The sequence below is a fragment of the Spinacia oleracea genome, chromosome 2, assembly GCF_020520425.1.
Source record: "Spinacia oleracea cultivar Varoflay chromosome 2, BTI_SOV_V1, whole genome shotgun sequence".
Lineage (NCBI taxonomy): Eukaryota > Viridiplantae > Streptophyta > Magnoliopsida > Caryophyllales > Amaranthaceae > Spinacia > Spinacia oleracea.
In genome coordinates this window covers 77,409,842-77,430,498 of record NC_079488.1, presented here as the reverse complement: position 1 = coordinate 77,430,498, position 20,657 = coordinate 77,409,842, and the positions used below count along the sequence as shown (strand labels likewise).

Sequence of the window (20,657 nt, the reverse complement as noted above, 5' to 3'; positions counted from 1 at the left end):
ATCTAAACTATGCTAAATGATTATGTGTAAATAATATGCTTTCCTGGCTTTATGGTTTTTCCGCATGATTTATGTTTTGTCATATGAATCATAACCTAAAAGCCACGCCACCACACCGCCACCCAGTGTATTGCGCCGCCCTTAAACCACCAGCACCAGCACACTGCACCGCCATACCGAGCCGCCACTCCCCTTCCTCCACTCTCTCCCTCGTCCTCCCTGCCGTTCCCCTGCCCCCTCTCTGTTCTTTGTTGCGTGGAACCAAGTTCCAACTTTGGAACTTTGATTTTCTTATAAATCTCAAGTAAGCCCAAATTCTACTTAGGCCCAATTCTTCTTATTAAATTTCTGATTTTGCTATTTCATTCCAATGAGTGTTATTTTATGCAATTAAATTTAAGAATCATCTAGCATTATTATTATTTTCAAATTTAAAACTACTAACACATGTATTCCCTTAAAGCTTGAATTTGATTATAAACTTTATTTAATTAATTTTTTTTTTATTTATTTATCTAATTAATTTATGAATTTATCAACTAAAAACTTATTTAGAAAATATCGATCTTACAATATTTATCGTTTTAATATTAATTCAATAATTTAATCTTTTGAAAGAATTCGGACTCGGAGCTCAGAAAGAACGAACCAAGGACAAAGCTTAACGTAGCACGGAATTAAGGTAACCGCTATTGCTAGTACCCGCAATTCCCTTATAAATGCGATTATGAAATTACAACGTTATGATTGATTTATTTAATAAATGTTTTGACATGATTTATGAATTGCGGGAAATGAAATATGATTTTATTGAATTATTTATTATAATATGATTTGATGGAATTATTCCTTATACTATGATTGATTGAATGTTCTTATAAAATAATGTTTATAAGAAACCATGACAGGAATGATAATTTATTTTGATCACATGATCTAAAGGAATTATGTTACTTCAACGTAAAAAGGCTAAAATGTAAAATTAAACGAAACATGATAAATGAAAGTGAAAGACCTAGTCCGTTTGGCAGTATATGTTCACAGGTTACGATTCTCGGTCATGCATGTACCCATGGGGCATCCGCCCATTGAGCCAAGGCTCTCATGTTTTCGGGCCAAGGCCCCATGTTTATGGACAGCGGTCCATCGTGGAAGACGTTCCACCATGTCATACTTGCCACGGCTAGCATGTGCACCCTAAAATTATGAATGAATTAAATAAAGGACTTTATAAATGTTTTACATTGTTCTATTCTCCATGTGTTATTAAATAAAATGAATTGAAATGAATTTACGTTGCTAGAATAGTTCGTTACTGAGTCTTCGGCTCACCGTTTTTTGTTTTCTGTTTTAGGTATTGCGGGGAACGATGGAGACGAGTAGTGGCGAGGAATTTCACTTGAATAATATTCACTTAGTCTATGCTTAATGTTTTAATAGCTTAATTAAAGACTCTTAGTAAGTTATATACTTTTATTTCGGTAATATAAAAGATTATTATATTAACTTTTGGGATTTAATAGCTTATGATTGATGGTTGCCTTGCAATTCCCAAGAGGGAGTTACGGCAGGTAATGTCCCGACCAAATTAGGTTAATTCTGCTGCTAATTATGCTTTAATAATTGGATTAGAGGTCGGGGCGTTACACGATCTGTTTGCAATCCATAACCCGTTTAATCTGAACTGTTTCCACCAGTCACCCGTTTAATCCGAACCAATTTCAATCCGAACTTGTTTAACCCGAACCGTTCACGACCCGTAAGAAAACATTAATTATGGCGCACTACCAATTAAGTGTACGTATGACTGGAATAGTATTTAGTTGTGTTTGTACTTCATGTCTCCCTTTATATACTCCGTTCAAATGAAAATTGTAATTGATGGTTTTTGCTATGTAAATACTCCGTATATGATACGGATCGGAGTAGTAAATGGTCAAACAACTTGTCACGTCAATCACTTTTTATCCATAAGTTATTATTAGTTTGTTGAAGTAATCACATGTGGACGTTATGCTTTTAAATTCGTTACAAATTATACTCATTACAAATTATATCTTTAACTTTGAGTACTTTATCAGTTCATTATAATAAATGCTTCGTCAATACGATGTAATAAACTTTAGGAAAAATTACTTTAATAATTCAACCTTTAAGCGATTTCCCAAAATTAATCCAACCTTTTGATTATTATCTATTAATCTAACTTTTATACCCCATTTAACTTTTATTGCTCCTAACCGGTTACCAAGCAGGTTTAGCCAATAATAATTGATGACGTGTCATGTAATCGTTGAAAAAGTTTGTGTGAGTCTCATTTCTAACGTGAATCTTTAAACAAATTAAACCTCTTATTCCTATTTCTTTGCTTTCTCTGGTTCTTTCACCCCTTCTTTTTCACCCCTACTTCATCATCTTCTTTCACCCCCTCTTCATCATCTTCCTTCACCATTCTCCATTGAAGACTTAGCTTCCATAAAAAAAATTAATTATTTTTTCGAAAATTCAACGTACCTCCCAACCGAAATCCACCACCTGTTTCTCTCCTCTCCCAGCCGACCCCTTAATTATCTCCTCCCCTCAGCCAACCACCATATTATAAAAGGCTAAATTTTGTTTGATTAACCTTAATTTATTCCCCCCCTTTTTATTTAAAGTTGGGGTAGTTATGAAATAGATGACCATTAATAGAACACACATGAGCGACAATGGGGTACAATGTTTTCTAAGTAGGTGGTTTTACCTAAAGTTAGTGATCTATTTCTTGATAGCAAATGTTAGGTTATGACAAATATAAACAATATATTTCATGCGGAAAAACCATAAAGCCAGGAATCCAAATTAATTGCCACATAGTCAATTAGCATAATTAGGATACATACAATGTACTGCGTGCCTTCCCTAGCTGCTCCCGAACCGAACAAGAACAAGTTTTAGGACTCCAAATGTCGCCCCTCCGTAGATAGTCCATAGTACGTTCGGATCCGCCTTAGATTCAACCAACTAGGATATTCTCTAAGGTATTATGTTTATTCGGAAAGCTTAATTATTAATTTAGGCAAATTATTAAATTCTTACTTGAACTTAATCTATGTGAATACTTATTGAATTGTTGTATAAATTGTGATTATGAACCACGTATTTATAGGGTGGAAATAACAGACTTAGAATTCTACTAAGATTCCAATAACTAAATCCATTGGGATTCTAGTTGAATTAAATCATTAGAATTTAATGTTTACTCAAACACCTAAGTGTTTCAGATTTAACAAAAACATTCAATTCGAGTAGAATTAGGAAAACGATATTAAGCAAGCAATCCTTAACAACCAAGGACTTGGTCGTACGAAGCCTTGCAGCCACGCAGCCCATGAGGGGCGCTGGTGCTCGGCTCGGCCCAAGGCATGGGCGCTGGCAGCACGCGGCCCATCGTTGGGCTCTGCTCGCTGGGCCTGCCTTGCTCGTTGCGTTGGGCCTGCCTTGCTCGTTGCGCTGGGCCTGCCTTCTGCTCGCTTGCGCGCGCGGGCTTTGTTGGGCGCTGGGCCTGGCTTCGAGCTAGGACTTGCGTCTAGCAAGCTCGTCCGTCGATCGTTTCGTACGTCGCGCTTCCGATTCGTTTTCCGATTTCGGAATTTATTTCCGATTCCGATATTTCCGATTCCGGTAATATTTCCGTTTCCGACAATATTTCCTATTCCGGAAATATTTCGATTTCCGATAATATTTTCCGATACGTACCATGTTTCCGTTTCCGGCAACATCAACGACTTGGATAATATTTATATTTCCGCTATGATCCATATTTCCGTTTCCGGCAATATCACCATTTCCGGAGTATTCATATTTTGCCTTTTGACGATTTCAGCTCCCACTGGAACTGAGATACGTCGTTTCCGAATATTTATAAATAGAGTATTTAATTCACTTAAATACTTGATCCGTTCACGTACTATTTGTGTGACCCTACGGGTTCAATCAAGAGTAAGCTGTGGATTAATATTATTAATTCCACTCGAACTGAAGCGGCCTCTAGCTAGGTGATGTGGGTAAAAATACCCCGCCTACGTGGCGTAATCGCGGCGTGACACGTGGCTCCTTCTAATAGGCAAGCCGCCTATTTGGCTTCCATGTAAGAGTCAGCAAATACTGAAGTGTGGCTGAGCTAAATGTACCAATCCCTTTCTAGGCCCATGGCCCATAGGGAATGTTATGATAGTGACACTTGCCATTATCTAATGAACTGACCAATCATATGGGATCATTCTAGGGTTTCCCCCAAAATGGGGGAGACTATAAATATACTCAATTCCCAAGGAATTAGCACAAAATTCTAGATAGAGAAACATCCTACAATTTATACTTAATGCTTTCTGTTCATTAATTACTTCTTCCTAAAATCTTTGTCTTACTTAAGCATCGGAGGGAATATTCCTTCGAGAATATTCTTGTTTTGTAGGTACGCCGCCGACGTGGACTGGACTCGACACTACGTGGAACCTGATACCTCCTCGTCATCATCCAAAGGAAAAACTCCCACAACATTTGGCGCCGTCTGTGGGGAGGTAAGGTCACATGGTAGACGTCCAGCACTTCGGAGACGCGCCCATCAATCGAAACGAAATCGACGAAACCGCAATGAATGGTGATCGTCCTCCTCGAGGGAGGGACGACAGAAGCAACCGGTCTGTGGGGGCAGGACGGCCGTCCTGAACCCCCTCCTGAATCACAACCTGAGCAGGTCCAGGTGGAAGATGAGACGGGTCAACCTTCATTTCCCCCAGGTGGTCACTTGAGGGCTGACGCCGACACAGTCATGGAGGAGAACCCAGATTTGCCGGTGTCTGCTGGGCAGCTCAAAGACATCCTGGCCGGATTTAAAGCGCAGGTGGACACTCTCCAAGATGAGATCAAGACTATCCGTTCTCAGTCTCATGGGACGGGAATTCCATTCTTTAATGGACTCACTCGGTCTAATGTCTGGCGGCAAGACCAAGCTCGAAATGACGATCATGACAGACGCTTTGACAGAACAAGAACTTCTTTCCAACCTATGGCTCCGCGTCGGATCCTGCCAACTGTTCGGCCTGAACCTAGACCGTCCAGAAGAGTACCAATCATTAAGCTAGACAGGCCTCAAGAAACTGAGCTGTCAGATACAGGTTCTACCCCTGTCATGCAAGATCCACCCCTTGCTGCTCCTTCGTGCCGTCTCACCAGGACCCATGTCAGTCGCGCGGACAACGAGCAGCGTAGAACGTCTCAGGGTAGAAGGCAAGATCCTATATGCCATATTTAATAGGGGGTAGCCGGCCTCATCCTTGACTATACCACTCCATTCTGTTCTGACATTATGAATGCTCCTAAGGAGCCTAAGGTGAAGCCACCAGCTATTGACGCCTATGATGGCACCTCTGATCCTGACGTACACCTCTTGGCTTATCGTCATCACATGTATGTCCAGGGGACAACTGACGCAACCTGGTGCAAATACTTCCCGTCCACTTTGAAAGGGGTCGCCCCGAAATGGTTTGAGAAGTTGCCCGCTGGAACGATCAACACTTATACAGAGCTAGAAATGTTGTTTTCTGCAAGGTTCATGGCTTATAAAGAGGAAAAGAAGATGAGTACAGCAAGGGAAAGACGAATCGTTGCGAAGCTATGTGAGACGTTTCAATTTAGAGTCAGGACAGATTCCAGACCTACCTGATGGGGTGGCTTTTGATAACTTCTTTAGGGGGCTTAAGAAGGGGTCCTTTAAATTCGATCTGGTAAAGAAAAGTGTGAGAACTATGACCGATGCCCTGGATGAGGTCGAGTCCTTTATTCATGCCACCGAAATTTATTCCGTCCCCAAGGAATCTAAGGGAACAGAGATTGCAGACCATCCTCGGCGCAAAGACAAGGCAGACAAAAAGTGTTAGGTTATGATACATATGATATTACATAAATCATGCGGAAACAACCATTAACCCAGGATTACATATTATTTACACATAATCATATAGCATAATTTAGATGCATACTCTTTGTTGCGTGCCCTCCCTAGCTGCGCCCGAACCGAACAAGAACAAGTCTTTAGGACTCCAAGTGTCGTCCCTCCGTAGATAGTCCACAGCACGTCCGGATCCGCCTTAAGATTGACCAACTAGAATCGCCCTTAAGGTACTAGAATTTTTGGCACTTTTGAGCAAGATGTGTGACTGAATTTTTCTCTCAAAAACTCACTTTGAATACTTTGAAAACTCGTCATAAATTGTGAGCCCAAGCCACATATTTATAGGGGTATGGAAAGGGAATTGGAATCCTATTCAGATACAAATTAATTAAACCTAGAATCCTACAAGAACTCTAATTAATTAATTTATCAAATAGAATTAGGAATTTAATCATTAACCGAACTCTGCACGTTTTAGGAATCGTGCATGAACACAAACACTTACGCACACACACACGGCAGCCACGATGGGCCGCCCATGCGCGTGCGTGCGAGCAGCCCACGCAGCGAGGCCTACGCGAGCTACAAGCCCACGTAGCTCCTGCGCGCGCTGCGCGCGCTGTGCGCGCTGCCACGGCCTGCTGGGCCTGGCCTTGCGCTGGGCCTGGCGTGGCCTTGGCTGTTCGTGTGGCGCGCTTGGCTTGCTGGGCGATGGCCTGGCTTCGTGCTGGGACCTCGTCCGGCAGGCCTCGTCCGATGCTTATTCGTACGATACGCTTCCGATTAAATTTCCGATTCCGGAATTCATTTCCGATACGAACAATATTTAACATTTCCGATTCCGGAATTAATTTCCGTTTCGAACAAATATTTAATATTTCCGTTTCCGGAATTATTTTCCGATTCCGATAATATTTCCGATTCTGACCATATTTCCGTTTCCGGCAATATTTCCGATTCTGGTAATATTTCCATTTCCGATAATATTTTCCGATACGTACCATGTTTCCGTTTCCGGCAACATCTACGACTTGGATAATATTTATATTTCCGATACGATCCATATTTCCGTTTCCGGTAATATCATCGTTTCCGGAGTATTCATTTCTTGCCTGTGACGATCTCAGCTCCCACTGAAACCAAGATCCGTCGATTCCGAATATTCATAGATGGAGTATTTAATGCCATTAAATACTTGATCCGTTTACGTACTATTTGTGTGACCCTACGGGTTCAGTCAAGAGTAAGCTGTGGATTAATATCATTAATTCCACTTGAACTGAAGCGGCCTCTAGCTAGGCATTCAGCTCACTTGATCTCACTGAATTATTAACTTGTTAATTAATACTGAACCGCATTTATTAGACTTAACATAGAATGCATACTTGGACCAAGGGCATTATTTCCTTCAGTCTCCCACTTGTCCTTAGGGACAAGTGTGCATTTCCTAATTCCTTTGTCGCTCGATGCTTGCTCTTGAACATAAGGTAAGAGTTGTCATCCTTATTATGTCCAGAGGTGTTCCTCGGTTTCAGAGTTCAACTGATCAAATAAACAGATAACCATAGCCGATGATTCATCCGAGCACGGCCATGCATTTCACAGTTTCTAGCTCTCCGAGTGGCCTTGTACAACTTTTAAGCATCTCATCCCGATTTATGGGAGGACAATCCCAATCTTGCGATCTTGAGATTAGACTTCGTTTGATAGGTGATTACCTGAGCGTTGCCTTTATAGCCTCCTTTTACGGTGCGACGGTTGGTCAACGTCAAAGCAACCAGTTCTCAAACAAGTAATCTCAAATCACTCAGGTATTGAGGATTTAGTGTCTAATAATTTAATGAAATTTACTTATGACAGACTTTCATATCTTACAGTAAAGTTTCATAGGTCTTGTCCGATACTAGTCTTCCCAAAGTAAGTATCTATGCAAATGATTATGACATTGCCATGTCCACATAGTTCAAGAAACAGAACTACTAGTCATCTTGCATTCTAATCGTCTAACGTTTTCTATGCGTCCAATTTTATAGAAAACTCCGATTAGGGACCATTTTCAACCTTTGACATTCAAGTTCACTTGATAGACATTTCTTAGTCACAGGACTGGTCCTGACAGTCTATCTTGAATATATCGTCAAATTGAAGGGACTCATCATTTAATAAACCACAAATTAAATGGAAAAATGAATTCATTTCATTTATTGTGAATGATTAACCAATAATGTTTTACAAAGATTTAAACTCTAAAACTTTAAAACATTAAATAGAGACATCAAAGCCATTCTCCAATATGCTTGATTCCCATAGCTGCAGTGTGCGAGTTGTGCTTCGCTTGCGGCAGAGGTTTAGTCAATGGATCTGATATGTTGTCATCAGTTCCAATTTTGCTTATCTCGACTTCTTTTCTTTCAATGAACTCTCGTAGAAGGTGAAATCTACGAAGTACATGCTTGACTCTCTGGTGGTGTCTAGGCTCTTTTGCCTGTGCAATAGCTCCGTTATTGTCACAATACAGGGCTATTGGTCCTTTAATGGAGGGGACTACACCAAGTTCACCTATGAACTTCCTTAGCCATATAGCTTCCTTTGCTGCTTCATGTGCAGCAGTGTACTCCGCTTCAGTTGTAGAATCCGCAATGGTGCTTTGCTTAGCACTTTTCCAGCTTACTGCTCCTCTGTTGAGGCAGAAGACAAACCCAGACTGTGATCTGAAATCATCTTTGTCGGTTTGGAAACTTGCGTCCGTATAGCCTTTAACAATTAATTCATCATCTCCACCATAGACCAGGAAGTCAACTTTATGCCTTTTCAGGTACTTCAGAATGTTCTTGGCAGCAGTCCAATGCGCCTCTCCTGGGTCTGACTGGTATCTGCTCGTAGCACTGAGTGCGTACGCAACATCTGGGCGTGTACATATCATAGCATACATTATTGAACCAATCAATGATGCATATGGAATCCCATTCATTCGTCTACGCTCATCAAGTGTTTTTGGGCACTGAGTCTTGCTTAGAGTCATTCCATGAGACATGGGTAGGTAGCCTCGCTTGGAGTCCGCCATCTTGAACCTATCAAGCACCTTATTGATATAAGTGCTTTGACTAAGTCCAATCATCCTTTTAGATCTATCTCTGTAAATCTTGATGCCCAATATGTACTGTGCTTCTCCTAGATCCTTCATCGAAAAACATTTCCCAAGCCAAATCTTGACAGAGTTCAACATAGGAATGTCATTTCCGATAAGTAATATGTCGTCGACATATAATACTAGGAAAGCAATTTTGCTCCCACTGACCTTCTTGTATACACAAGATTCGTCTGCGTTCTTGATGAAACCAAAGTCACTGACTGCTTCATCAAAACATATATTCCAGCTCCTGGATGCCTGCTTCAATCCGTAGATTGATTTCTTTAGCTTGCATACCTTCTTAGCATTCTTTGGATCCTCAAAACCTTCAGGCTGTGTCATAAACACAGTTTCTGTTAAAACGCCGTTTAAGAAAGCAGTTTTGACATCCATCTGCCATATTTCGTAATTGTAATATGCAGCGATTGCTAACATTATTCGAATAGACTTTAGCATTGCAACTGGTGAAAAGGTTTCATCGTAATCCACACCGTGGACTTGCCTGTAACCTTTTGCAACCAATCTAGCTTTGAAAACTTCAAGTTTCCCATCCTTGTCCTTTTTCAGTTTGAAAACCCATTTGCTTCCAATGGCTTGATAGCCATCTGGCAAATCGACCAAATCCCATACTTGGTTTTCAGACATGGAGTCTAATTCAGATTGCATGGCTTCTTGCCATTGCTTGGAGCTAGGGCTCGTCATAGCTTGTTTGTAAGTCGCAGGTTCATCACTTTCAAGTAATAGAACGTCATAGCTCTCGTTCGTCAAAATACCTAAGTACCTTTCCGGTTGAGATCTATATCTTTGCGATCTACGCGGGGTAACATTTCTAGATTGACCATGATTCTCACCAGATTCTTCTAAAGATCTCTGAGTTTCATCCTGAATGTCATCTTGAGCATTCTCTAGAGTTTGTTGTTCGACTCGAATTTCTTCGAGGTCTACTTTTCTCCCACTTGTCATTTTGGAAATGTGATCTTTCTCCAAAAAGACACCATCTCGAGCAACAAACACCTTGTTCTCAGATGTATTGTAGAAGTAATACCCCTTTGTTTCCTTTGGATAGCCCACAAGGATACATTTGTCAGATTTTGGATGAAGTTTGTCTGAAATTAATCGTTTGACGTATACTTCACATCCCCAAATCTTAAGAAAAGACACATTTGGAGGCTTTCCAAACCATAATTCGTATGGAGTCTTTTCGACAGCTTTAGACGGAGCTCTATTTATAGTGAGTGCAGCTGTATTTAGTGCATGTCCCCAAAATTCTAATGGAAGTTCGGTCTGACCCATCATTGACCTGACCATGTCTAGCAAGGTTCTGTTCCTCCGTTCCGACACACCGTTCCATTGTGGTGTTCCAGGAGGAGTCAACTCTGATAGAATTCCACATTCTTTCAGATGGTCATCAAATTCATAGATCAGATATTCACCGCCTCTATCAGACCGCAGTGCCTTAATCTTCTTGCCTAATTGATTCTCTACTTCACTCTGAAATTCCTTGAATTTGTCAAAGGATTCAGACTTATGCTTCATTAGGTAGACATAACCATACCTACTGAAGTCATCAGTGAAAGTGATAAAGTAGCTGAAACCACCTCTAGCATTTGTACTCATTGGTCCACATACATCTGTATGGATTAAATCCAATAGTTCATTTGCTCTTTCTCCAACTTTAGAGAAAGGTTGCTTTGTCATTTTGCCAAGTAAACATGATTCGCATTTACCATAATCCTCTAAGTCAAATGGTTCTAGAATTCCTTCCTTTTGAAGTCTTTCTAAGCGTTTCAAGTTTATATGGCCTAATCGAAAATGCCACAGATAGGTGAGATCTGAATCATTCTTTTTGGCCCTTTTGGTATTTATTTTATATACTTGTTTGTCGTGATCTAATAAATAAAGTCCATTGACTAATCTAGCAGAACCATAAAACATTTCTTTAAAATAAAACGAACAACTATTGTCTTTTATTAAAAAGGAAAATCCCTTAGCATCTAAGCAAGAAACTGAAATGATGTTTTTAGTAAGACTTGGAACATGGAAACATTCTTCCAGTTCCAAAACTAGCCCGGAGGGCAACGACAAATAGTAAGTTCCTACAGCTAATGCAGCAATCCGTGCTCCATTTCCCACTCGTAGGTCGACTTCACCCTTGCTTAACTTTCTACTTCTTCTTAGTCCCTGTGGATTGGAACATAAGTGTGAGCCACAACCTGTATCTAATACCCAAGAAGTTGAATTAGCAAGTATACAGTCTATAACGAAAATACCTGAAGATGGAACGACTGTTCCGTTCTTCTGATCTTCCTTTAGCTTTGGACATTCTCTTTTGTAATGGCCTATTCCATCACAATAAAGACAGCTTGATGTGGACTTGTCCTGCTTTGATTTAGCATTGCCCTTGGACTTTCCACCTTTCTTGAATGGTCTCTTTCTAGCCTTGAGTAAATCTTTGGCTTCACAGTCCAGTACTATTTCAGCCTTTCTGACAAGGTGAATAAATTCTGCAACTGTTTCTTCTCTTGGTTCACTTAGGTATAGTTGCTTGAAGCGACCAAACCCACTGTGTAGTGAATTGAGCAAGACAGAGACTGCCATCCTTTCGCTTATTGGTGTTCCTAGTAGACTTAGGCGATCAAAATATGAACACATAAGATCCACATGGAACCTCAGTGGGACGCCTACCCTCTGTTTAGTGCGAAGGAGCTGAACATGTGTTTCTTGGACCTCCATCCTATAACACCTGTTGGGAGAACTAACCTTTAGACCAGACATTGATTCAATCAACTCATGGACGTTCAGGTCCCTGTCCTCCGTACTTCCACGACAGATATCCCTCAGATTCTTGATGAGCGTAAAAGGTTCATAGGCTACAAACCTTTTAGCCCAATCATCAGGGATATTGTTCAGCATGAGACTCATAACCTTTTTGAGATCTGCATCCCAGGCGTAAAATCTCTCAGGGGTCATGTCTCTGGCATAGTAGCTTGGCATGGGATGTGACAGTACATACTCAAGTCCATTGAGTTTGACTATTTGAACTAGCTTAGCTTCCCATTCAAGAAAATTTGTCAGGTTCAGCTTGACCATAAGCTCAGAACCCATGATGATGTTTTGATTGTTGTTTGCCATATTAAAACTACAATTGAAAAGAATAAACAAATAAATAACCATTCACAGTTTCTCTTAATAAACTTAAATTCTAGCATTCATGCATAATTCAATGTTTATTAAGCATTTTATTCAAGTTATGTGTTCCGGCAGGTGTGAATAAAATGATTCCAAGATCCTAAAATCATTGAAGAACTAAGCACAGTTTGTCGACTTAATCCTAGAACATCTTAGGTAAGCAAAAGCCTTTTGCTAATAGTCTAGAAACTATTCTTGGTTGATAGGTACGTCTAAGAACTTATTAGGTAAACCTATCGATTTTGCCACGACATAAAAGGACTCCTTACTTATATCGTTGAGTTTCACCAAAACTAACATGTACTCACAATTATTTGTGTACCTTGCCCCTTTAGGACCAATAAGTAACACCTCGCTGAGCGAAAACTATTACTAGATTGATGTAAAGGATATCCAAGCAAGTGTATATTTTGGCATGGCACCTTTTAACTCAATTTTTAAGTTTGGAACTTAAGGCTCTTACTATGTTGGTTAGATTTTAAGTGAACTAAAATCCTTAATCATGCAACATAATCAAGCTTTTGATCTCATGCATTTTAAGACATATTTAAAAGCAATAAATAACTTAAAACATGCATAAGATAAATGTGATCTAGTATGGCCCGACTTCATCTTGAAGCTTTGACTTCAAAGTCCGTCTTGAAAATCTCCGTGGGAGGCACCATTTTCTTCAAATAGGATAAGCTATAACTAATTACAACTATTTGATGGTTCGCAGACCATATTTGAATTGAAAAATAACTTTGGTACCTTAGACCAATTACATTCAAATTAATGGTACGCAGACCATATTTTCTATCCTATTTGGGCCATACTAGTCACTTCATAACCTGCAAAATAGTACATATACAATATATACCATTCACCCATTCATTATCATGAATGGCCCACATAGCTGGTTAGTAAAACACATTATGCATCACGTAAATATTTGCAGCAATTAATCAAGGGCACCAATAATCTACCAATTATTCAGTCCTTATTAATTCTAATCAAGTTGTTTTAACCTTAAGGATTTGTAGACCTAATCAAGAGTTTATGACTAAAAGCGCTCCCACTTAAACCAATAAATTCATATGCTTTACTAATTTTAAACATAAAAATGTATTTCTAGTCTAACCGGAAACATACAAATTTAATTAAAATTTAAAGCTCATATAAATTTATAATTGAATCCAAAAAGTTTAATTTAATTTCAGTCGTATTTAAATTAATTCATAATTTTAATTTTAGTAAAATAATTAGAATAAATAACATTTATTATAATTACAATATTCAAAATTAAAATCCAAGAAAATAATTTAAATTATTAATTTTAAAATTAATTAAAATTACGTGAACTGAAATTTTCAAATTAAACATTCAAAACGATCTAATCGTAACGCAAACACCCTACGCATTGCACGCCCATGGGCCGCACGCACACAGCCATCGCTGGCCATGTGCGCGCAGCCCATGCGCTCGTCGCATAGCTGCTGCATCTCCATCGCAAGCCATCGCACGCTGTGGTGCTTGCTGCACGCGCGCCAGCGCTCGTCGCACGCGAGCCATCGCTCGCAGTGCGCGCGAGCCATCGCTCGCTGGGCGCGCGAAATCGCTCGCTGTGCGCGCGACATCGCTCGCTGTGCGCGCGACATCGCTCGCTGTGCGCGCGACATCGCTCGCTGTGCGCGCGACATCGCTCGCTGTGCGCGAGCAACGCTGGGCGCAGCGCTCGTGGCACGCGAGCTTGCGCTCGCTGCGTGCGAGGCTGCGCGCTCTTGCGCGAGGCAGCGCGCGTTGTGGCGCAGCTCGCTTGCTGCCCACACGCGACTGCCTTGGCTTGCCTTTCGCCCATGCCCATTTGTTCATAGCTCGTGGCCCACGACACAAGGCAGGGCTGCTGCCTTGTGCTCGTGCACCACGCCCTTGCTCATTGCATTCGTGCCGCACGGGCGACGAGCTCCCTTGCTCGTCGTCGCATGCCCGCACTATACAACACCCTTAAGGGTAACACGAAGCGTCCATTGCTTTGTGCGTGCAAGTTTTATGAACGAATCGCATAAAAATTTAAAATTTATATTTAAAATTAATGACAAATTCATAAATAATATTAATTTCATAATTTTAGGGCGAAAAATCGAAAATTTATTATTCAATTGATTTCCGATTTACATGGATTCAAGTCTAGGTCATAAAAATTTAAAATTTATCATAAATTTACAATTTTTATGGTGGTTTTTAATCATAGGTTTCTAATTAAATTATAATTAATTATGAAAATCAAATTAATTCTAAATTATTCTAATTTTCAACAAATTAATCATAATTACAAATTAGATTGCATAATTAACAAGGCTAGGCATTCAAACTTGTTAAACATATACAGTAGGTCAATCAAAAATTCAAGATTTATCAACAAGAATCGCAAATATTTAATTTAACATCTTAAATTTACGAAATTTTGCATTCGAAAAACTAAAACCTTCGAAAAGTCATAGTTAGGCTTCGAATTTTAGAATGCCTTTTACATGCGGAATTGACACAAAAATCACTCGATTTGGATGAGTAACGAAGAAACTGCCGAAAAACTGCGTACGTATAATTAAATAAACGCAATTTGCAATTAATTAACAATTACGAAAATTAATCACCCCTTTTAATTCTTGCAAATTTGTAATATTTAACCATGTTCATGCAATTTAGATTATGAAAATAATAAGGGGCTCGTGATACCACTGTTAGGTTATGATACATATGATATTACATAAATCATGCGGAAACAACCATTAACCCAGGATTACATATTATTTACACATAATCATATAGCATAATTTAGATGCATACTCTTTGTTGCGTGCCCTCCCTAGCTGCGCCCGAACCGAACAAGAACAAGTCTTTAGGACTCCAAGTGTCGTCCCTCCGTAGATAGTCCACAGCACGTCCGGATCCGCCTTAAGATTGACCAACTAGAATCGCCCTTAAGGTACTAGAATTTTCGGCACTTTTGAGCAAGATGTGTGACTGAATTTTTCTCTCAAAAACTCACTTTGAATACTTTGAAAACTCGTCATAAATTGTGAGCCCAAGCCACATATTTATAGGGGTATGGAAAGGGAATTGGAATCCTATTCAGATACAAATTAATTAAACCTAGAATCCTACAAGAACTCTAATTAATTAATTTATCAAATAGAATTAGGAATTTAATCATTAACTGAACTCTGCACGTTTTAGGAATCGTGCATGAACACAAACACTTACGCACACACACACGGCAGCCACGATGGGCCGCCCATGCGCGTGCGTGCGAGCAGCCCACGCAGCGAGGCCTACGCGAGCTACAAGCCCACGTAGCTCCTGCGCGCGCTGCGCGCGCTGTGCGCGCTGCCACGGCCTGCTGGGCCTGGCCTTGCGCTGGGCCTGGCGTGGCCTTGGCTGTTCGTGTGGCGCGCTTGGCTTGCTGGGCGATGGCCTGGCTTCGTGCTGGGCCCTCGTCCGGCAGGCCTCGTCCGATGCTTATTCGTACGATACGCTTCCGATTAAATTTCCGATTCCGGAATTCATTTCCGATACGAACAATATTTAACATTTCCGATTCCGGAATTAATTTCCGTTTCGAACAAATATTTAATATTTCCGTTTCCGGAATTATTTTCCGATTCCGATAATATTTCCGATTCTGACCATATTTCCGTTTCCGGCAATATTTCCGATTCTGGTAATATTTCCATTTCCGATAATATTTTCCGATACGTACCATGTTTCCGTTTCCGGCAACATCTACGACTTGGATAATATTTATATTTCCGATACGATCCATATTTCCGTTTCCGGTAATATCATCGTTTCCGGAGTATTCATTTCTTGCCTGTGACGATCTCAGCTCCCACTGAAACCAAGATCCGTCGATTCCGAATATTCATAGATGGAGTATTTAATGCCATTAAATACTTGATCCGTTTACGTACTATTTGTGTGACCCTACGGGTTCAGTCAAGAGTAAGCTGTGGATTAATATCATTAATTCCACTTGAACTGAAGCGGCCTCTAGCTAGGCATTCTGCTCACTTGATCTCACTGAATTATTAACTTGTTAATTAATACTGAACCGCATTTATTAGACTTAACATAGAATGCATACTTGGACCATGGCATTATTTCCTTCAAAAAGACCAACCGTCCTAATGGGACGTGGGCCATTGAAAAGAAGGGATATCAGGTGAACACCTCCTAGGGGAAGAAGAGAGGACGACCATACGACAAAGAGAGGTTTGAGTACAACACCGACTTGTACACAATACTGCTGGACGTCAGTGACAGATATGAGATTGATCGTCCGTTCCCTATGAAGTCGCCGGTAGAAACCCGGGACAGCTCCCTTTACTGTAAGTTCCATTGTGATGTGGGACATGAAACAAAAGATTGCAAGAGTCTGCGTAGAGCTCTTGATGGATTAGCCGCCAAAGGATTTCTGAAATCATATCTCAGTTCGAGCACAGGGGGAAGTGGTAAAAAGTTCTACAAGAAAAGTAAGTCGCCGTCATATCGACGAGATGACAATGACACTGATCCAGAAATCGTAGCCGTTATCTCAGGGGGCCTAGCTGCTGGGGGCCCAACAATGAGAGGTCAAAAGGACTATGCAAGCCGGTTGGGACAAGTCATGTTGTCTGGAAAAGCTCCAATGGACCACTTCCCTAAAGTGGAGATTTGTGAATCTGATAGGGGCAAGATAGCCACTCCTCATGACGACCCCTTGGTTATTGAGCTGAAGGTAGCAAACCTCAAAGTAAGGCGTATTTTAGTAGACACGGGGAGTTTGTCAGACATTATCAGCACAGCTTGTCTAAATCGTCTTGAGCATGATCCTAAGACAATTGAAAAGATACATTATCCGATCATTGGATTCGGAGGCGGCATAATTCATCCCCAAGGGATAATCACTCTGCCCCTACGAGTAGGAGGTCGACATCAAAGTAAGAACTTGAACGTCCGATTTCTAATTGTGAAAGACCGCACCGCTTACAATATCATATTGGGCCACCCAACTTTGAATCAGGCCAAAGCAGTGGTCGTCACTCATCTTATGCTCATGAAATATGTCTATGATAAAGGCTAGGTCGGCACTATTCATGGTGATCAACAGCTAGCAAGAGATTGTTATCTCACTACGCTAAGTCCCGAGGCTTGGGGGAAAACTGACGAAGCGAGAGCAAGATAAAAAAGAAAGCTAGACGAGATAGAGGAGAAAGTCAAGAAAGAAACCTTTACCATTGCCACGGCTCACATGGAAGCAAGGCGACCTGAGCCGTTTGTTGGACATTATGAAATCATTCTTGACGAAGCGCATCCAGATAGGACGGTGCCAGTAGGGGTCTCTCCTGACGATCAGCTTGGGGCACATTTGATCACTCTCCTGAGAGAGTTCCAGGAAATCTTTGCTTTTGCTATGGAGGAGATGCCGGGCATTGATCCAAGTATAGCCGTCCACAAACTCAACGTAGATGAGTCCCTAAAACCTGTTCGTCAGAAGAAGAGAAATCACGGGGAAGCAAGAAACAAAGTCGCGGCTGAAGAAGTTCGGAAGTTGTTAGAGGCTGGGTTCATTCGGCCAAGTCAATATCCGGATTGGGTAGTAAATGTAGTGTTGGTGCCAAAGCCTAATAAGTCATGGAGAATGTGTGTGGACTACACGAATTTAAATAAGGCCTGTCCAAAAGACAGCTTCCCCCTGCCCAAAATAGATCGGTTGGTAGACTCGACGGCCGGTGATGCTATGATGTCCTTCATGGACGCCTATTCAGGTTTTCATCAGATTCCCTTGTGGCCAGAGGACCAGGAAAAAACGTCATTTGTTACTGAGCAAGGCTTGTACTGCTATAAAGTGATGCCGTTTGGCTTAAAGAATGCGCCGGCCACATTTCAGCGTCTAGTCAACACTATCTTCTCTAATCAGTTGGGACGAAACATTAAAGCCTACATTGATGATATGATAGTAAAAAGCAAGCAACGTGAAGAACACCTGGCTGACTTGAGAGAAACTTTTGAGACGCTCCGAAAATATCAGATGAGGTTAAATCCAAAGAAGTGTGTTTTTAGAGTAACGACTGGGAAGTTCTTGGGTTTCCTTATTGATGAAAGGGGAATTGAGGCCAACCCTGACAAAGTGCAAGCAGTAATAGATATGACGTCGCCAAAATCAGTGAAAGAAGTCCAACGTCTGACTGGATGTTTAGCGGCCCTGGGACGGTTCTTATCAAGAGCAGGTGACAAGTGTCACTATTTCTTCGGCACAATCAAGAAGAAGAGCAAATTTGAATGGACCGAATCGGCAGAAACTGCCTTCGTCCGATTAAAGGAACATCTCCACACTTTACCCCGGCTGGTCAGTCCTATTCAAGGAGAAACTTTGTATGTATATCTGGCCATCTCCGAGTGGTCCTTGAGTGATGTGTTGTTGACAGAAAGGGAGGCAGTGCAACTCCCCGTCTATTTTGTGAGCCACGTCCTACAAAATGCCGAGCTGAGATATCCTCCAATTGAGAAGTTTGCACTTGCGCTATTTATGGCAAGTAAAAAGCTGCATCCTTACTTTCTGACATACAAACTAGTGGTATACACAGACCAGCCATTGAAACAACCGCTTACTAAGCTAGACGCTGCCAGGCGAATGCTAAAATGGGCAATTGAGCTGAATGCATTTGACATCTCATATGAACCGCGAAAGGCTATCAAGGGACAAGCATTTGCCGATTTCATTGCAGAAATGACGAGGCCAACTTTTGAGAAGAATGTGGCGACCCGTTGGACGGTATATGTAGATGGGTCATCCACCCAGAACGGATAAGGAGCCGGCATAATATGTCAATCCCCTGAAGGAGACAAGTACGAGTACGCCATGAGGTTTAACTTCCAAACTTCAAACAATGAGGCTGAATATGAAGCTTTGCTAGCCGGCATAAAAATGTGCAAAGCTGCCGGAGCTCAAGAGATACTCGCTCTTTCTGATTCACAAGCTCATTGTAAGTCAAGTAAACGGAGACTACGAGGCAAGAGATCCCAACATGATCAAATACATGCAAGCTGTGCGTCAAGAAATAGAACATTTAAAGAGTTTCGAAGCTAAGCAGATTCCCAAAACAGAGAACAATCAGGCCGATGCCCTGTCTAAACTAGCTAGCTCAGCTTCTTGTGACACTCCGCGTCATGTGTTTTGGGAAGTGAAAGAAAGACGAAGCATTGAACAAGAGTTGTGTACTCCCGTGGTAGCCATCCTTGACCGTTCATCAACTTTGATGGACCCCATCATTGCATATAAGGTAGACGGCTCACTTCCAGACCACTCAAGTCTAGCCGCCAAAATTCAGAAGAGAAGTTCTTGGTTTGAATGGTGGAATGGAGTTTTGTATAAAAAGTCATTTTCCAGACCCCTCTTGCGGTGCGTTACTCCTGAGAAGGGGAAAGAAATTTTGGACGACCTGCATCAAGGATTGTGTAGCTCCCATATTGGAGGACGAGCTTTAGCTGAAAAAGCCCTGCGAACTGGTTATCACTGTGAGGGGGTCGAAAAAGCGCGAGGCTAATGCGTGACCTCGTCCCTCGTGGGTTTGACGATTCTTTTTATTCAATCAAGTGTAATTGGATTTCCTGTGAGTTTACACCCAATTGACTAGTAATATAGGAGTCGCCATTCAGTTTTTAACGACAATGAGAAAAACTGACAAAACCCGGTTATCGTGACATATAGGGAGTGCAATTATGTTTGACCACGACGGCCGTAGGTTCCCTTGTGATCCCTGGTGTGGGGATCTCTCAACATACACCCGCAAGGTAGAGATTGAGGGTTCGGGGGACTGTAACTACCGAGAGGAGTACTTCGCTCGTCGATAACTCCAGAGGCAGGATATCCTTACTAGCTCAGCATAAATAATTGAAGGGACATGCGTTAACTATTAAACTAATCTGATTGATTTTAGCAATACGCAACATATAATAATAATTCGATCGTGATTATCTGATTTAAATAGCATTAAGGGACCTAGCATGATAATCCGATTTCCCAAAAATATTATATTTGTTAGGCGTGATAGACCAATCAGATTAGGTTAGTTTAACAGTTCATAAAAGGGCGAGGAAAGCAGTTAAATCATCGAAAAGGGACACATTACGACGCACCCTTGAGAGGTGCGTCACGGTTCTCAGAAAACTAACCACTTTGACTTTGCTATTTCTCCTTTTTATTTAACGAATCTCAATTATGGGACAGGATACGTTCTGTTCGATTTATGGATCGATTGCGACAAAACGCGTGAACAATTTCGCAGCGAGAGGCTTAGGCTAAGGGTTGGAGTCAATACTCAGAATATAATTATGTGTTGTGTGTGTGCCCCTTTTACGTCGAATTTAGGGGCCTATTTATAG

The 20,657-nt window shown here is 41.2% G+C and overlaps 1 protein-coding gene across 1 annotated transcript; it reads left to right on the top strand.

Annotated features, from left to right (window-relative positions):
• Positions 1-16,581: 16,581 nt before the first annotated feature.
• Positions 16,582-17,355, top strand: LOC110778032 (uncharacterized). Its single transcript, XM_021982592.2, has one exon. It carries the CDS (start codon positions 16,582-16,584, stop codon positions 17,353-17,355), a length of 774 nt encoding a protein of 257 aa, XP_021838284.2.
• Positions 17,356-20,657: the final 3,302 nt, after the last annotated feature.

Excerpts from the sequence above, each read along its gene's own strand:
- LOC110778032 (XM_021982592.2), top strand. The coding sequence starts at position 16,582 with ATGAAGTCGCCGGTAGAAACCCGGGACAGCTCCCTTTACTGTAAGTTC.